This window comes from Nuphar pumila, chromosome 2, assembly GCF_984573655.1.
Source record: "Nuphar pumila chromosome 2, dmNupPumi1.hap1.1, whole genome shotgun sequence".
Taxonomy (NCBI): domain Eukaryota; kingdom Viridiplantae; phylum Streptophyta; class Magnoliopsida; order Nymphaeales; family Nymphaeaceae; genus Nuphar; species Nuphar pumila.
Genome location: NC_143250.1, coordinates 11,872,028 through 11,891,031, shown reverse-complemented (window position 1 = coordinate 11,891,031; position 19,004 = coordinate 11,872,028). Strand labels below are relative to the sequence as shown.

At 37.5% G+C, this 19,004-nt stretch overlaps 1 protein-coding gene across 2 annotated transcripts; it reads right to left on the bottom strand.

Annotated features, from left to right (window-relative positions):
- Window positions 1-2,254: 2,254 nt before the first annotated feature.
- LOC149844769 (E3 ubiquitin-protein ligase RGLG4-like) lies at window positions 2,255-18,229 on the bottom strand. Of its 2 annotated transcripts, XM_089995266.1 has the most exons (11): window positions 17,735-18,229; window positions 14,893-14,977; window positions 14,629-14,769; window positions 13,734-13,847; window positions 12,573-12,670; window positions 12,415-12,494; window positions 5,238-5,343; window positions 5,002-5,129; window positions 4,041-4,188; window positions 3,867-3,926; window positions 2,255-2,504 (listed from the first exon to the last, which is right to left on the bottom strand). In XM_089995266.1, exons 1-11 carry the CDS (start codon window positions 18,008-18,010, stop codon window positions 2,499-2,501), a joined length of 1,242 nt encoding a protein of 413 aa, XP_089851392.1. In that variant the 5' UTR covers window positions 18,011-18,229; the 3' UTR covers window positions 2,255-2,498. The 2 variants fall into 2 exon arrangements, with proteins under 2 accessions (XP_089851392.1, XP_089851393.1); XM_089995267.1 differs by lacking the exon at window positions 14,629-14,769.
- Window positions 18,230-19,004: the final 775 nt, after the last annotated feature.

Genomic DNA, 19,004 nt, shown 5'->3' with positions numbered 1-19,004 from the left:
GTTTGAACGGGTAGGCCTTGCATTGTATAATGTTAGTTTTTTTCAAGGATGTTGAAAATAAGACTTACTAACAAAATTATTACAAATTGTCTCGGGTTTAACCCCAATAAGTCGTTATAGATCTAGATCAGCTCAAGAGACCTAGTAGGACTAAAGGACCCATTTTTTTATTTGGATTCTTATGTTTGATCTTTTAGTTATTTTAGAACTTTTAGGTAGATTCTATAAATAAGTGTTGTTATTCATGAATCAAATTAATGAAGTTTATTGAGTGAATCTATATCTTTGGTTCTTGGAATGATCAATATTCTCCCTCCTCAATTGCCCCTTTTCATTTCCCTCCTTGCCCTCTTTTATTATAGATAACTTGGAGCTCAACTGCAAAACTGGCCTCTCAAGAGGGTGAGTTTTACCCGACCTTGAGCCCTATTGTAGAATATGTCTCTTCTTAGGGACGGGTTCAACAATGGTATCAGAGTGGTTCGTCTTGTGAATTATGCCGACCAGCAGATTGCCTCAATCAACGCAGCAAGGGCCCATACCCTTTCAGAATTGGTTCAGGTTCCTATCATCACATTGATCGAGTTTGAAATTCTCCTAGGGATGAAGAAGCTTAACAAATCCTTTGGCGATCTTACGAGAAGCGTGGACTCTACTTGAGGGGTTGGCTAAGCTAGATCGAGCGATCACAGAGCTACTGGTACCTAACGATTTGTCCAGCCTGAATCTGACTGGCAACCTGCTGTCATCCAGGCCCAACCAGTGGGACCTCTACTTGCCAACAAGAGAGCCCCCACCAGCTGCTGGATCACCAGTGGTGGTAGGTGATCCTCCAGATGGCCTATGCCATCAGTCGCTGAGCGAGCACCCACCGGCCATCGCTGGTTGGTGGGAGGACTGCCCACTGGCCGGAGTCCTTCCCCAAGCCCTACCAGGCCAGTCGGAGTTGGGTGGGCACTGTAAGTATTTATATGGTAGTCCTAATAGTATTCTTGCCAAAGCCAACATGGATGTTGGATTTACTATCTTTGCAATCATCAAGAGTTTGTACAATACTTTGTTGGACCTGCTCAAAGTATTATGAGTTTACCTGAATGCCTGGACTTGGAATAACTCAATCATTTGAATATGGCCCTGTTACCTTTGTCCATATTTTCTGGTTAACTCAATCATTTGAAAGATGGTTGAAATTTTTTACTTGGCTTGGCGCAACTTCGGATGCCAAGTTTCCTCATGCTTGTTTACCATGGCATAACGAAATTCTATTACTCGTTAGTTAATCGTAAAATTCAAAAGGTAGCAGATCTCAAGTGAAACTCATCCGAGCATTGCCAGGCTTGTAGCAAAGGTAACAGGGCCATGTTCATAGGACACTTGGCTTTGATTTAGTGGCTCATGATCACTCAATTAACTTGGTTTTGAGGTTCCATAATGCCGCTTAAGACTTGAAGACTCCAAACTGAACCTGACCATTTGGCTTTACCAAGTGTGGCATGATTTTCAATTTAACTCGTGATTCCACACCTTGTTGCCATGATAACAGACTGAAGATGCATGTATGCTTAGAGGCTGGTCCAGTTACAGCTCCATCACAACTCCAAGGCATGGAATCTTCACTTCTTACCTATTGTGTCTAAGCTTGGTTTCAAGTGGCAGAGGGCCAACCTAACTGATCTGAACATTAACTTGAATCCTGCTTTTTGGTTAGTGTGGATTTGGGTTAACCATGACCTGATCCATGCCCGATCTCAACACAACTAAGAGCATGCTTGTAGACAAAGGAATTTACCACAAAAGATCCCCTTAGAGAAGGATGATCCTGAACATGGGTGGTATGGACCACGTATGCAAACTTACTCTTCTTGTCAAGCACATGCATCTGATAATAATGTGGTCATCCATAAAAAAAATATTGAAATAATACAATGCAAGCATGTGCTAATGCAAATTTATACATTGGGCTTGTATCCTTCATGCGTACCACATTCTTGCGATGGAAAAGTACATCAAATTCATAAGATAAACTTGCATGATTAATTAAGTATTAAACATACCTCAGATTTAGTATTTGGATATAAAATGAGATCTATTTGATAGATAGGATTATGTCAGCATAATCATTAGCAGTAGCATCTGTTATTATCCAAGTGATTAACTTGGCACATGATCAATCAGTTAGAGGCATGTCAGGTGTCAAACGGATAGCATTTTGTGGACCTGATCAACATGGATCCATCAAATCGATGAAATTCACTCTTAAGCAAAATTCATTGATTACCATGAAGAACATGCGATATACAATTCCCTTGCTGCCAACAAGGTATGTGAATCATTAATTTTGAAGGATGACATATGCACAAATCCAGTTGGTTTTAGAAGCCTTTCACAAAGTTCTCTCTTGTTCTTCAGAAAGTATTATGTACAGTGATGAAGATCAGGCTGCACCATGGTCGGTTTTGGATATTCAATTCAAAATGATTGAGTGCCACTTTTGAGCTTCAAATCTGCAGAAAACTCATGCACATTATCCACTGTACACTCTCAAGTGTGTTCAAATAACAGAGTGACATGGCAGTTTGACAAATTTTGTGCACATTCTCTGCAGGTCTACAGAAAAAAGCAAATTTTGAAATCTAGCAGCGTCTCTGTATAACAAAATCACAAATGTTTGTCTCCGATAACGGTTGGGTTACATCAAGGATCTGCTTTAAGCCCTTTCCTATTTGCGATAGTGATGGATGAGCTTACGAGATCAATTCAAGAAAATGTACCGTGGTGTATGTTGTTTGCTGATGATATTGTTTTGATTGATGAGTCTAGAGTTGGGGTTAATGCTAAGTTAGAATTATGGAGACAAACATTGGAAGCTAGAGGTTTTAAGTTGAGTAAGAGTAAGACTGAATATATGGAATGTCGGTTTAGTAAGCAACGAAGTAGTGATGGGAGTGTAGTGAAGCTTGGTGAGCAAGATATACCGGTGAATGATTATTTCAAATATTTGGGATCCATCATTCAAAAGTATGGAGAAATTGATGGAGATGTAAATCATAGGATAAAGGTTGGGTGGATGAAATGGAAAAGTGCTACTGGAGTGTTGTGCGATCGTAGAATGCCATTGCGGTTGAAGGGAAAGTTTTATAGGACGACTATTAGACCCGCTTTACTATATGGTACGGAATGTTGGGCTGCCAAGAGACATCATATTCAAAAAATGAGTGTAGCTGAGATGCGGATGCTTAGATGGATGTGTGGAAATACAATAAAAGATAAGATTCGGAACGAAGAGATATGTAAGAAGGTAGGTGTTGCACCCATTGAAAATAAGATGCGAGAGAATCGTTTACGGTGGTTTGGACATATTCGGCGAAGGTCTAATGATGCTCCAGTTAGAAGGTTGGAGAAATGGGAAAATATATTAGTTAAAAGAGGTCGGGGTAGGCCTAGGAAGACTTGGATGGAGATGATAGGAAAGGATATGAATGCTTTGAACCTCACCGAGGACATGGCGTTGGATAGAAATGATTGGAGGAAAAGGATTCATGTGGAAGACCCAAAATGAATTTCTTTTTTGGTTCATATCGCTGACCCCAATTGTTTTGGGATGAAGGCGTAGTTGTTGTTGTTGTTGTTGTTGTACTGAGAAACTACTACCATCATCAATACTGAAAACGGAAGATTCAAATTGTCAATGGACTTGCATTTGAAGCATGCTATGTTGTCCATGCATGCCTTTTTCCAATTTTCAATTTGAATCCTCTTCTCACAAATGCACAATTTAGATAAATTTGCAGAAGAGTCTAATATGATGAATTCCTACTGAATCATCTTAATAGCAAAGAAATAGACAGTGGCCCTTTAGATCATACCATGTGTCCGCAACCGAAGGTCAAGTCCTTAGGATTAGTCAAGCATATTGGGCATGCCTGCACAAAATAATTCTGGTAATTCAGAAAAAACTACAGTAGCAAGTGCAAAAATATGTGCATCATGCATTTCATTGAACATAGAAACCTAAAGCAAGAAAAACAATCACTTTCCTGATTTTGTTCATTATTAGTTGGTTGTGAGTTGTGACTAGCTTCACGTGGCAACTGCGAGTGGTGACTAGCTTCACATGCCAACTGTACACGAGTATGAATTGCTGGAGGTGGACGTGGCACTACTCTTTTCGCCTTTCCAGTTGTATGACTAATGTGCCAAGTTCATGCACATATTGAAATATACAATCATCTCACATGAGCAAACAGTTGAAAATTGTTAAGGAAATGACTTGGTACTGTGACTAATGTGCCAAGTTCATGCACATATTGAAATATACATAATCATCTCACATGAGCAAACAGTTGAAACTTGTTAAGGAAATGACTTGGTACCATGAGGGTGGCTAGAGCTTCAGTGATGTAAAGCAACCATGCCATTTATCGAGTAATGATCGTGAATGCAATGTAATACCATGTTAAGATATATGCATGGACTTATGAAAAGGGATAAGATTAGAAATGAAAAAGAAGAGATCAGAGAATATCGTTTGAAATGGTTTGATCATGTTGTACAGAGATAGAAAGAATTAAAAAAAGGAAAGGCTGTTAAAGACCTGGAAAGAGTTAGTGAAAGGTGATACAGATTGTAAGTGACAAAACTTGTAGGTCTAGATAGAAAAGAATGGAGAAACAGGACTCATAAGGTCAACTTCATGTAGTTGGAATAGGCTCAATTGATGGTGATGATGATGATGATGAATGGTGAATGCAATGCAAAGATAATTTTGGTGACCAATCTGTACAAATGGCAGGATTTTATCCCTCTATATATATGCATGAGCTATCATTTTCAGAAATGCCAGTGGATTCACATCATACAATGGGAGACTACATAACAGCACCATGCCATTCTACAGGAAGTACAATCGAACTTGAAACCTGAAAAGTAACAAAGTAGTCCCCAATCTATATTCAATTTTTTATTAAAAATCACGCTTCCAGTGGTTCTAAGACAGCTTACCTCAAAATACCAAGCTCCATAACAGCTTTGTACTGAATAGGAACCTCCATGAGTGCAGCAAGGGCAAATGCTGCTTCTTTTTCAGAGGGACTTTTATTCGAAGACATAATCTCAGTAAAATTTACAAACTGCAAGGAAGCAACTATACTAGTTTAGAGCTTTGTGACTAGTTTATTTTGACTGACAATTCTAGGCATTCAAATTCTTGAATGCTTGGGAAAAATACAATTCACTACCTGAAAGTTGTCAAATACGCGAGCTGGGATTTTATCATCAAATTTCTTCATGTCTTCCCAAGGTCCATCACCAACCCCAATAAGAATTATTGATAGAGGGTAAGAACTGAATGCAAAAAAACAACAATTTGATGACATTGGTCTTTGCAATAGCATTTATAACTTTTTCTCTCAAATAGTTAAGCTATTCAATTTTTTACTCAACAAACATATGCCTCTCTACACTTGGGAGCAGTGTTGTGAAAATCATTGAGGCGTAGCCAGGCGCTACACCAAAAACTGAGGCGAGGTGTGAGCCTTGAGGTGTAAAGCGTAAGCTTCAAATTTTTTTTAAAAAACTACAAAAAAGATATCAAAAAATACAAATAAAAAAAATACTTTATTGATGAAGGAACAACCAATAAGAAATATAAAACTTAAAAAAAAAACTATAAAAAAATATCTAAAAAAATACTTTACTGATGAAGCAACAACCAATAAGAAATTGAAAATCTCATATAAATACTAAAAAATATGAGATTAACATATAAAAGTAACTAAGAAACTGATTATATAACTGAAAAACTAATTATATAACTGAAAAATGTAATGTCCTAATGTATATCTGAAAACTAATTATATAACTGCAAAATATAACTTCTTTTTCTTCTTTTTCTTCTTCTTCTTTTTCTTCTTCTTCTTTTTCTTCTTCTTCTTTGTTTACTCCTCAGGCTGGCGCCTTGAAGCGCAGAGGGCCTCGCCTCAAGGTGAGGCGCGCCTTTTGTGCCTCAAGGCGTGCTTTTAACAACACTGCTTGGGAGGAAATGCATAAGGATGCAGATGGGTCAAATCTTGTCATTCAGAAAGTTGGGCATTATCCGGGTAATAACACCCTCGATAAAATATTACAATCCGGGTTGGAGCCAGAATTTTTATTAGTAATCAATGCAGTTGGGATTCAACAAAGGGCATGCAACTGAACATCTGACCCATATGAAATTAAATTTGGGATGTGTAAGCCAGATGTGCTTAAACACAGAGAACACTGTTTTGGGTCCTAACCTGCATTCAAGCTGGAGACCGGTTGGTGATAACACTTATGCCTGTGCAACATTGCACTAAATTGCTCAATTTTTCTTAATATTAACTGTACTTAGTGAAGGTCAGCCTTGTAAAGATTCTCTTTTTAAAATGCCAGATGGAAATTCGCTAAGTTTCAGATTACAATATCATTCTCCCTGTTATGATGCCATATCAATCTTCTTCCCTATATGTGAGGTAATTTCCTGTTTTTCTAGTTCTTAGTTTTGGGTAGCTTTCTTTGTAAATATGGATCTCTGGTTTACATCATTAATTTAGCCCGTATTGTTATTGGAAATGCTTGTATGTCCTTGGAAACCTCACTTCTTCAGAAGCAAGGCACCCATTTGCAGCACTTTGAAGCTGGCTTCCAAGGACTTGAGAGCACCAACTTTCACATATAGGAAATGCACATACATTAAGAAATCTAGAATTAAGAAATTGTTATACACAAGAAAAGATAATTGTGATTTTTGCATTTTTTTATTGGATTTGAAAGATAATAAATTCAGTTCAGTACAAGAATTCTTCTAGAAAGAAAGATATCTTAATTTTTATATAACTGTAAGGTCATTAAGTTTTCTTTATATATATATATATATATATATATATATATATATATATATATATATATATATATATACACACACACACACATGCACACACAATTACTTACATATAGAATTTATTTTTTTAATGCTAAATTTATGTACTGCTTGCTACTTACTAGATACTATAGTATTAGGGGATAATGATTTTGCATCAGTTTTAGATATAAATATTGGTCTATTTTTTGTATAGATTCATACAGTCCAATTCCACTTGCATATCCACAAAAAAAAATCCAGGTCTACAGTGAGAATCTGTTCTTTGTAGATAAAGAACTTATCAGCTATTTTGTGATTACTACACTATTGAAATTTTGATCCTTTTCCATTTCTGCATTTTTTTCAGTCCCTAATTGCTTTCTAAGTGATTCCTACTTGATTTCCTCTTCCTGGTTTACATGGTTTAAATATTAATCGACATACTATGATTAATATTGGCACCTTCAACCCACTTTTACAACACAGAAAATCAAAAAATATGGCTGGCAGTTGTTTAAGATAGCATAGTTTCTTTATATATCCATCTTTTGAAGCTCCATAGAAATGTATGGATCAAGAGAAAGAGAATCTAAAATATTTTCTGCGATGCTGTTAATCATGTTGTCTTCCACTTGCCAAAATAGTCTTGCAAATGTTCCTTCATTTTAGTCTAGACTAGTAAGAGTTGCAGTAAACAACGTGGAGAGAAAGTCGACCTTTTTCATGCCAAGTATTTTAACTACCCTTTTCTCTCCTACCTCGCCCAAATCTTCTTTAGGATTGCCAGTACCCATTGCTCCACCACCTCTGACAGCCAATTCAGAAGTTCAGGGAAAATGACCAACAAACTTGATTTTCTTCTTATTTCTGTCTACCCTTCTCTTTCCTCTTTCCTCTTTCCTCTTTCCTCTTTCACACTTTATTCACATCCTTCTGTCCAACTTTCCCTTCCATCTTCTTTCCCACTTAATTCACACTTGTTCTCGTAACTTTTGACATCTTGCATTAAAACCTCACTGTTATCATCATTAAGTAGGAATTAGTATTAAGGAACTTATAAGAAAGTAAAATGTTAAGCCATGATTATCTATTCCATCTGAATTTGCAAGATTGCCCTATGATTTTACCTAATCTAATTAAACTTAACTTTAATCACCATGTATTTTATGCAAAGTTTTCTATCTTGAATATTTTTAACATGAATTTTTAAAAAAGTGAAGCATTTTCTCAGCTAAGATCACTTAGCATCGAAAATCCCTTGGTATTTTGTATGAATTATGCATCACAAAGCCATGCAAATAGCAGCAATAAGGATCCCCCTACTTACCAAAACATTAAATAGTGTCTATCCTCCCAAAAGGGACCAAACATAGCCTGAATTTTTACAGTAATGCTGCATTAGATTCATCGGTTCTTGGTTCTAAGACTAACTGTGCCTTCTAAACAAATATGGGAATTATTGATCGTTAAATGTGATAAACAAAAAGACAAGGAAGAGATTATAAATAACTGATACTGGGAGAATTTGTAATCTGTATCTCCACACTACACCACTTTAAACACCTTTGAAATTAAAAGCTTTCTTTGTCAAAGCAAAAACATTCAAACCACTGATACCCAGGGCATTACAGATTTTATTTATGTATAGATGTCACAAAACTAACTCCGCCTGTGTAGTTATACACTGCCGGTCCCAAGCCCGGATAAAGGAGGAGGGTTGCAGTAGGCCTGTGACAGCCAGCATAAAAACTATCATATCCTATGAAAATGAACCAATATGAGAATTTCGTTGGGGCGTTCCCTACTGAGCGACGCGGCAGTGATAAATGTGCAAGGGTTGCTAGGTCGTCGCCCAGAAGCGACGCGTCACACCGGCGCCCGGGTGTGGTGTCAAATAGGCAAGGGTTCCCTCACTTTGTTGGACGGGTGGGGGTAAAGAAGTTAGTCCAAGACCATAAAATTAGGTTAGCCACTTGGAACATAGGGTCTTTAACTGGTAAGTTGGTAGAGTTAGTAGATGTTATGTGTAGGAGAAAGATTGATATTTTATGTCTTCAAGAGACCAAATGGGTAGGTGAGAAAGCTAAAGTGATAGAACCTTGGGGATATAAGATTTGGTATACAGGAATAAATAGGAATAGGAATGGAGTAGGGATTGTTATGAGTCGTCAGTTTATAGATAATGTAGTTGAGGTCCGTAGGAAGGGTGATAGAATTTTACTTATTAAATTAGTATTAGGTACGGATATTATTAATATTATTAGTGTTTATGCACCTCAAGTAGGTTTAGATGATTCCATTAAGCATCAATTTTGGGAAGATTTAGATGGAGTAGTACAAGAGACATCTTATGGAGAAAAGCTTTTCATCGGCGGTGACCTTAATGGACATGTAGGCATTAGTAGGGATGGATTTGAGAATATCCATGGAGGCTATGGTATAGGAGAAAGAAATGAAAGTAGAGAAAGGATTTTAGATTTTTGTTTGTCCTATGATATGATCTTAGCAAACACTTGGTTTAGGAAGAGGGAGTCTCACCTAGTAACATTTAAAAGTGGGGTTAATACGAGTCAGATAGATTTTTTCCTACTTAGAAAGAGAGATAGGGGTTGTTGCATCGATTGTAAGGTTATACCAGGAGAAAGTGTAGCTACACAACATAGAGTCTTAATTTTAGATCTTAGAATTAGACAATGCCGCAAAAGGGATAGACATAGGATAGATCCTAGAATTAAGTGGTGGGCACTGAAAGGAGCTAAACAAGGAATGTTTGTAGAGCAGGTAGTTAAGGAAGTTGATTGGTGTCTCGAGGAGGATTCAGAATCAATGTGGAATAAGATAGCGGGTGGTATGAGAAAAGTAGCTAAGGAGGTATTGGGTGAGTCTAAAGGCGGTGCACCACTAGGTAAGGATACATCATGGTGGAACGAGGATGTCAAATTAGCTATTAAGGTTAAAAGAGAGTGTTATAGAAATCTAAGTAAGAGTCGTGATAATGAGAATTTGGAGAAGTATATGATAGCAAAGAAGGAAGCTAAAAAAGTTGTTCGAAACACGAGGGCTAAGGTATATAAGGAGGTTTATGACAAGTTGGATACCAAAGAAGGCGAGAAGGATATTTATAGGCTTGCAAAGATGAGAGATAGGAAATCGAAGGATTTGGGTATGGTTAGATGTATCAAAGATGAAACGCAAAGGGTTTTAGTCAAAGATGAGGAGATTAAGGAGAGATGGAAAAATTATTTTGATAAGCTATTTAATGATAGTTATGCTCAAGATCTTGGAGACTTCTCCATTCCTTTTCATGAGATAAATCGTGACTTCATGCGCAAGATTCAAAAGAAAGAAATTGCAGAGGCTTTGAAGAAAATGAAATCAAGAAGGGCAGTTGGCCCAGATGGTATACCTATCGAGGCTTGGAAATGCTTGGGAGAGAAAGGTTTAGAATGGTTGACAAATATTTTTAACTTGATTTGGCGAACAAATAAGATGCCTAATGAGTGGAGGAAGAGTACTTTGGTGCCTTTATATAAGAATAAGGGTGATATACAAGATTGCACAAACTATCGTGGTATAAAACTCATGAGTCATACTATGAAACTTTGGGAGAGAGTGATTGAGTCTAGGTTGAGGAAGGTTGTCATGATATCGGAGAATCAATTTGGTTTTATGCCTGGAAGATCAACTATGGAAGCTATACATCTTCTTAGACAACTTATTGAAAGATATAGAGAGAGGAACAAAGATTTGCATATGGTTTTTATTGATTTAGAGAAGGCATACGATAGAGTACCTAGGGACGTTCTCTGGTGGACAATGATGAAGAAAGGTGTTTCTCTCAAGTACATTAGTATAATTAAAGATATGTATGAAGGAGTAATAACCAATGTCCGCACTTGTGGAGGGGTGACAACCAATTTTCCGATAACGGTTGGGTTACATCAAGGATCTGCTTTAAGCCCTTTCCTATTTGCGATAGTGATGGATGAGCTTACGAGATCAATTCAAGAAAATGTACCGTGGTGTATGTTGTTTGCTGATGATATTGTTTTGATTGATGAGTCTAGAGCTGGGGTTAATGCTAAGTTAGAATTATGGAGACAGACATTGGAAGCTAGAGGTTTTAAGTTGAGTAAGAGTAAGACTGAATATATGGAATGTCGGTTTAGTAAGCAACGAAGTAGTGATGGGAGTGTAGTGAAGCTTGGTGAGCAAGATATACCGGTGAATGATTATTTCAAATATTTGGGATCCATCATTCAAAAGTATGGAGAAATTGATGGAGATGTAAATCATAGGATAAAGGTTGGGTGGATGAAATGGAAAAGTGCTACTGGAGTGCTGTGCGATCGTAGAATGCCATTGCGGTTGAAGGGAAAGTTTTATAGGACGACTATTAGACCCGCTTTACTATATGGTACGGAATGTTGGGCTGCCAAGAGACATCATATTAAAAAAATGAGTGTAGCTGAGATGCGGATGCTTAGATGGATGTGTGGAAATACAATAAAAGATAAGATTCGGAACGAAGAGATACGTAAGAAGGTAGGTGTTGCACCCATTGAAAATAAGATGCGAGAGAATCGTTTACGGTGGTTTGGACATATTCGGCAAAGGCCTAATGATGCTCCAGTTAGAAGGTTGGAGAAATGGGAAAATATATTAGTTAAAAGAGGTCGGGGTAGGCCTAGGAAGACTTGGATGGAGATGATAGGAAAGGATATGAATGCTTTGAACCTCACCGAGGACATGGCGTTGGATAGAAATGATTGGAGGAAAAGGATTCATGTGGAAGACCCAAAATGAATTTCTTTTTTGGTTCATATCGCTGACCCCAATTGTTTTGGGATGAAGGCGTAGTTGTTGTTGTTTGTTGTATAGATGTCACAAAACTAAACATAAATAATGCTCAACACTTGGTTTTAACAAAAACAATAAAAAGGTCTAAATTTGTATGATTTCTAACACAGCATTGCAATTTATGTTTTGCATTCTAGAATGTCTAACAGCAACAGCAGTTAGCAGCTGTTGGGGCTAGTAATCAAATCAAACCAACCAATCAGAGAGTATTCAAGCTTGGCTTGTTCTTATAGAGAGCTCATGGTGAGCCCGAGTTAAATAGCCAAGCTTGAGCTCTCATTTACAAAAAAAAAAAGATACATTTTTTTTAAATTCAAAATAATAGAATTTGGACATCAAACCTTCTGAGACAAGCTCAAACTAGCTTATTTACAAATTAAATGCAATGCTTCAAAGCTGTAAGCAATAGGAATTGAACTCTAAACTTATTGCTTGCAAGCCAAATACTTCAACCATCTACACTTTATGATGCAAAATATATGTAAAATATATTTATTACTACGAGCCAAGCCAAGTGGAACACCCTTGTTCATGTTTGGCTTGCCAAGCCTATTTCTCAAGTTTAAAAAAGCTCTTTACGAGTCAAACACAAGCCGAACCACGAGCTGCTTGTCTTGTTTTTCAGCCCTACACCTATGAGTAATATTGCTATGCATATTGGTTAACAGTACCTGGCAAGGGCTATGGAATTAATAGTTTGCTCCTCTTGTGGGCTAAGTTGATTACGCATTGTATTAACACTTTTTGTAACCTGAAAAAAAATTCTTAGATCGTGATAAAAATTCTTGAGAATGCAAACATAGATTAAAACAAAATAGAAAATAGAAACCTGGCCATCTGCAAGTATGACTAAAACATGGTACTGTCCACCACTTCTCTCCACAATGTCTATGGCCACTTCAATTACTGGTGCAAAAGATGTTGGACCTTGCACATCAAAGAATGCAAAAATATCATCTGTTAGCATATTCAAAGAGACTTTGACAGCACCATTAACACTAATTTGGAATTACAGAAATGATACAGTTAAAAAATAATCATTGTTATTTAGTTAAATTAATGTATGATTTTACTTTTGTTTGCTAGTAAATTGTTCCTTAGCACATTATGGCAGATTACCCACACAAACCAGCATGTATTTTAATCTCAAAGATTTCCATTTCTTGTTCTTTGTTAGAAATTGGAAATTCAACCCGCACAAGTTGCAATGTTGCAGAGAAGTAAAAAGAAGATGAAAACTAAAACATAAAAATCCAAGGTCAAAGCTGGGTGTACTCCCTTGTGGGCAAAGGGACCTCAAGGGTTTTACCAACTAGAGGCTTTCCCATGTATGCTCGGTGACAGGGAGGTTTTACCTAGGCCTAGCCAAAAAAAAAGTAGAAGCTAAAAATTCTACTCATGGAGGACTAGCTAATATTAGCATCTCATAGTTTTTCTCCAGAGCCATTTTATGTAATGTATTTATTGCAGGTTGATCACTGTTTAACAGAACAAACATTCAATTATTGATTAATTCATATTAACTACGACCATGAGAGCCCTTTTCAGCAGTATGGATTTGTGATGGTAAATGATGGATAAAAGTGCACATTTTTTGAAATCATTTTCCAAGTAATTATGATTAATAAAAATTAAATAGTGAATCCAAGTTGAAAATTGAAATGTATACAGTTGATGACAAAACTGGAAGCAAAAAAAAAGTAATTGATAATATAATACATTAAGATCACAAAAAATAGAAGAATTAGGGATATAGTGTTTACAATGTCAAAATACAGGTTTGACTAAGAGATACAATGGCAAGATGGTCTATACATGGGCAAACTGGCTGTGACACAGATCTATGATAGTATGATGCAATGGAGAACATGTTCTGCAAACAGTAACCAGTTTTTTCAGAAAGGGAATGCATCTCCCTTTGTTCAACATAGATTCATGATGAATTTTTGTTAGACAACACTAAAACTATGAATTTAAAATATCATTTTACCGGATAATTTTAAATTGCTGATTACTTTGCGATAACATTGCAACACTTCCTCAAAACCATGGCAGGGTGTATGATCGCTGTGAAAGCTAAATACCGCATGATCACAAGTAGTTGCTACAAAATGAAAGAAAAGAGCAAAAAAAAGCACATAAGCTTGTGACAAGATAGAGCAACGAATAAGTAATTATCGAAGAATAATTGGACAACCAGGTTTCCAACTTATCTAGGGAATTACACCAACACAAAGTACTATTAAGGCTCATCTGGGCTCATGATTGACTTGTAGGGCTGGGAAACAAGATGAGCTGCTTGTAGCTCGGCTTGTGAAGAGCTCATTCAAGTGAAATAGGCTCTACAAGCTGAACATAAACAGCAAATATTTGGATCATATAGACTTTTTTTTATGATGAGGAGCCCTGCCTTACGTGGCCCACCTCTGAAAGCTACGGACACACCCATTGTGCCAGGGGGTGGCTCATATAGACTTGTTAACTATTATTAATAAATATATTTTACATATATTTTATATCATAGAATGTAAATGGTTGAAGTAAATATCTGCAAGCAATAAATTTAGAGTTCAAATTCTTTTACTTGAAACTTTGGAACAACATATATGTTTTGTAATAAGCCAGTTTGAGTTTGTTCAGTAGGTTTAGTGTCCAAATTCTATTATTTTCAAATTTGAAGAATTTATTTATTTAAAGAAGCCAGCTTGAGCTCAGCTTGGGTTGCCTTGAGCTTGAACTTGGCTCAGCCTGCCACATCAAGAAGCCAAACTTGAACATCCTCTGCTCGTTTACCAGCCCTAGACTTGCCCATATATGCAGTCCGTCTTCAGTCATTTGTTGGTGCCGCATGAACCAACACTTATGGTATGAAAACAATGACTAACCATCTCCAAAACCAAAACATGGGATCAGATTGTCCTCATCAAAAGGAGCCAAAGTCTTTCCAACTATGGTAATGGCTTGTTCATATGGATTGGGTGTGTCACCAATTGCATGCAAACTTTTGTTATTGAATGAATGCTTTCCTACAGAAAAAAGAAAAAACAATATACTGCAAAAATAAGTCCAAATAATAATAATAATGAGGAAACCAAGTTAAACAACACTAAAGATAAACAGAAATGAAGTTTTTTATGTCTATGATGCACCTGCCCACTCATTGCTCTGGGTAAAATCAATGCCAAGTATAAGGTTTGATGACTCCAACCCTGCTTCCCTCAGGGCAGCTGTAACCTGTTGACTTCTTAATAGACTCAGTCATACAATTATAAGTTTCTAGTGTAGTAAATAATGATATACTACCTATAAATAGAAACCGACCCGGTTACATAAGTACAAATTTCTGTAAAAAAAAAAGATCAATCTACATAGAAGCAGTGGCTGAATAAGACATTAGTTGCTATAAGAAGATGTAGTAAAAAAATTAAACATGTGTGATGAATGAAATCTAACAATCTGCGGTGATGCATACTGTTCTTTTGTTTGGTTAGGCCAAGGGAAAGCCCCCATTCACCGACTGTACATTGCCCGGCCTCTGGTAATAAAACCCTTGAGGCTCTCCTCTTCATTGGGAGTACACCCAGCTTCGACCTTGTGACAAGGGATGGATGGCACTTTGTAAAAGTAAGTAGATCAATCAAGTAGTCAAACTCTAAGGAAAAACACTAGTGATACTCCAATGCCATAGATACTCAAAAATTGACCTACTTTTGAAAAGACAGTGAAACCCCCATCTTGGTCAGGATTGATTCCCTTTTGGGATCATACTAGTGGTTTGTCTAATGGTGGTGCAGCATCGTGTTTAATTCCGAACAATTACAAAGTGTTCAGCCCTTTTAAGGGGAGGGGGAGGCATGGGCCTTTAAAGGAGGAGGGGCATGCCACATGCATGCTGCAATGTGGTAACCGGTGTTTGGTCCGAACACTGTATTAACTGTTCAGCCCGAACTCTGTGTCCAATGCATATCCTTTGCGGTCAAGGACACTCACCCAAGGTTTACCATCTAGTTATGGGGTGTGGGGGGGAGGACAGGTTCATAAAAAAAAGGACTTGATTAGCATCTTAGCATGATACAACTCCAGCATATAGAATGTTGATCAGAAGCCCATGCTTTTATTGGAAATGATCGGCTTCTAATATTTTGGGAGAAGAAAGGCTTGCTGAGGCACCATGAGAAAGTCTTGGAAAGCATGTACCTCAAACCATCCGTATCTGCATGTGGGTGCAGCATGTTGGTTTGAGGATGAATTTCACACTGGGAAGTGAACTCAAATCCATTGGATCAATTAATCCTTAGTACTTATTCTGATGGATATTAGATCATGAAACCAAATAAGGGATATTATTGTAGTTTTGCTTTCATAGTTGGTCCAATCAACGATAAGGATGGCAGTGGACCGGCCGGCGGGGGACAAGGTCTCCACCCCCGCTGTCTCAAAATTCTGCCCTTCATCTCCACACGTGTTTTGATTTTAACCTCCATCCCCATTTCATGTCCTCCATCCCCTGTCTAAACGGGACGAGGCGGGCAGGGTGGGGCCCCGCCAGTCGACTGTCATCCCTAAGGGTATTTTAGTTATTTTACTAATAAGAATCAGGAACGGAGCGGGGCAGGAGAAAGCATAAGTCCATCTCGCACGAGTTTTGATTTTAACCTTCATCCTTGGTCCAAACTAGGCAAGGGGGGGGGGGGAGCCCCATTTTCTTAATCCAATGCCATCCCTAATCAACAACTAGTATTGCAGCATATATCAAGGGCTCGCGTGGGATCAGGTCACAAAAATTTGATGCGCGCATGACTGCTATAGGGATATTGATGGGTCTCACAGGACATCAAAATTGGTGAAGCCCACAGCAGCTTTGGACACGTGTTGCATTCAATGCTATCAGCATCGGCCTGAATTGGCTGATTTTAATTGAATCGGCATCTCACTAGCTAGTTCAATTGAAAATCGGCATGTATTGGTTTTCCTTTTCTTTTTCTCATTTTTTGTGATAATTATGATACTTGTTCTTTGTTATATTATTTAAGCAGTGAATGCATACTTTAGAATTTGATTGAACCCTTCATTCCTGTATCTTCTTTGTTTTAGATACTTTTTCCTGTTTTCCTAATTGTTTTGGTTTTTATGTTTTTTTAATGTTAGAAAAATCAAATTTTCAATAGACTGGCTCAAAATTATTTGATTCGATCTGATTTCGGCCGATTTTCTGAATCTTTTTTTAAAAGGATTCGGTTTAGAAACCGATTCTGAACATTAAAGGTTCTGTGGTCAAGTCATATTATTTGTGAAATGTGACTGAACATTATCCCCTCTCTATTTCAATGTCTAATAGCTTCTGGTGGTAATCACCCATCAGAAGCTTATTTGGAGTCTTAAGACTAGCAATGTTACAGGCATTGATACTTGATTATCTGATCCAATGAAGCATTTGATTATGCTTATCATATAAAGTTTTGAAGCATTATGATTTTTTAGAGGTTTTTCATGATCGTCCTTACCTTATGAACGATACCCAAAGGCATCCCTACCTTATCTGGTTTTTCAAAATCATCCTTAGGTTCATTCTTCCATCATGTGACGTCTAGCTGCCGTAAGGATGGTTTTATGATAGTTGGCAATGATTTTCAAAAATAAATAAGTGAAGACACGAGCACAAATGCTGACAGACACTCACATAAAACTATTATTTTAATGCTATTTATTTTAATACATTTTAATATTTTTTAATAAATAATACGTTGTTTACTATTAAAATATTTAAAAAAATAGTTATTCAAATTTTTAAAAATTCCGCGTCCTTTGTGTCCAATTTTCTTAAAAAATATCGAACTTATGTGACAAAGTTCTACTTTGAAGCAGTAATCTTCGGGTGGGGTCATCTTAAGGAGGCCACCATGCATAACAACAAACACACAAAAACATTATATATATATATATATACATATATATATATATATATATAGAGAGAGAGAGAGAGAGAGAGACCTGATCAAGGGTGGTATAATGATCCGGTATGTATTGATACTTTTGGCTAACTCTCCTATCGAAAGGTCTGCCAACACCTGCGGGCCTGTTTGTGATCATGGTATGAGGCAGATCAGACTCATTACTTGAGTTGGTGCTGGTTGGGAAATAACTATCTCCACTCCTGCTATTCATCACACCATGTTGACGTGTTCTGCTACTTGACCAACTCTCCGGAAATCCACTTGTGCTTACATCTTGATCTCCAGACTTCACCCTCGAAAACTTGCTGCCCATCTCTCTCTCTCTCTCTCTCTCTCGATCTCGATCTCTCGATGAAGGAAAGAATGAAAAGAAAGTAACGGTAATATATATGAGAGAGGGAGAGATGACACGATAAAGATAAGGATTCGATTCCAGCGCAAGTTGGTGGGGTCGAGGGAATTAATTGTGCAACTTCGTGGAAGCTCCCCTTGTGCTTGCTTTCCATAAGAAAAAGAAAAGAGAAGCCACACATTAAATTGTCTCCAATCAATATCCCATTGCATGGTCCCAGCAGCAGCGTCTTTAGTTAGAAATCAAGGAAGTTTCTCTCCGACAAGGCTGAGTCTGTGGGAGATTGGGCCACATGAGAGAAAGGATCACCCAGCCCAGTGAAGGGTGCATTACCATTCAAATAATGATAACCTTAGATATAATTCCTTCTTACCATGCACTTTTACCAAAGCAGGTAAGAGAAGCTAGGAACAAAGCGAAAAACATGCATTGAAGAAATGTCTCAAATATGTTAAGTGTGAAGCATCTAGGAAGCATGAGGGGGGAAACCAGTAAGAAACGGGAAAGGAATCAAGTAGGAAGGTGCAACATAAAATACAATATTATTGTTTGAAGAAAATAAAATAAAATATTGTAAAACAACCACCGACAAAATCATCTTGGGGGATATATTTTAAAAAAAGAAAAAGAAAAGACGGTTCCCCAAAATTGAGGAACCACCTTCCTCAAATCTAGTAGAGAGGGGGATGAGGATAAACTCAACCTCCACCATCAACAGGAGGGGGGTGAGGTTATCCTCACCCACCATAAGGGCTATAAATAACCTTCATGGTGGGCTTCCTCTATGATCAAGCAAAAAAGAGATTGAGGGAGAGAGACATGAGGAAAAAAATTGTGAGAAGTAGAGGAGAGGGAGACTTATCGGATCTTCGCCAGCGACATCAAGTAAGGATCTTCTCTTCTCCTTTCTTTTTTGGGTGAAAGGAGGGCCAGCAGCCATGGCTGCCAGCATGTT

Coding starts and splice junctions, on each gene's coding strand:
- LOC149844769 (XM_089995266.1), bottom strand. CDS start 18,010: ATGGGCAGCAAGTTTTCGAGGGTGAAGTCTGGAGATCAAGATGTAAGC. Junction 12,495..12,572: donor TCATACTTGCAGATGGCCAG/GTTTCTATTTTC, acceptor ATTTTTTTTCAG/GTTACAAAAAGTGTTAATAC. Junction 3,927..4,040: donor CAACTAATAATGAACAAAAT/CAGGAAAGTGAT, acceptor AATTATTTTGTG/CAGGCATGCCCAATATGCTT.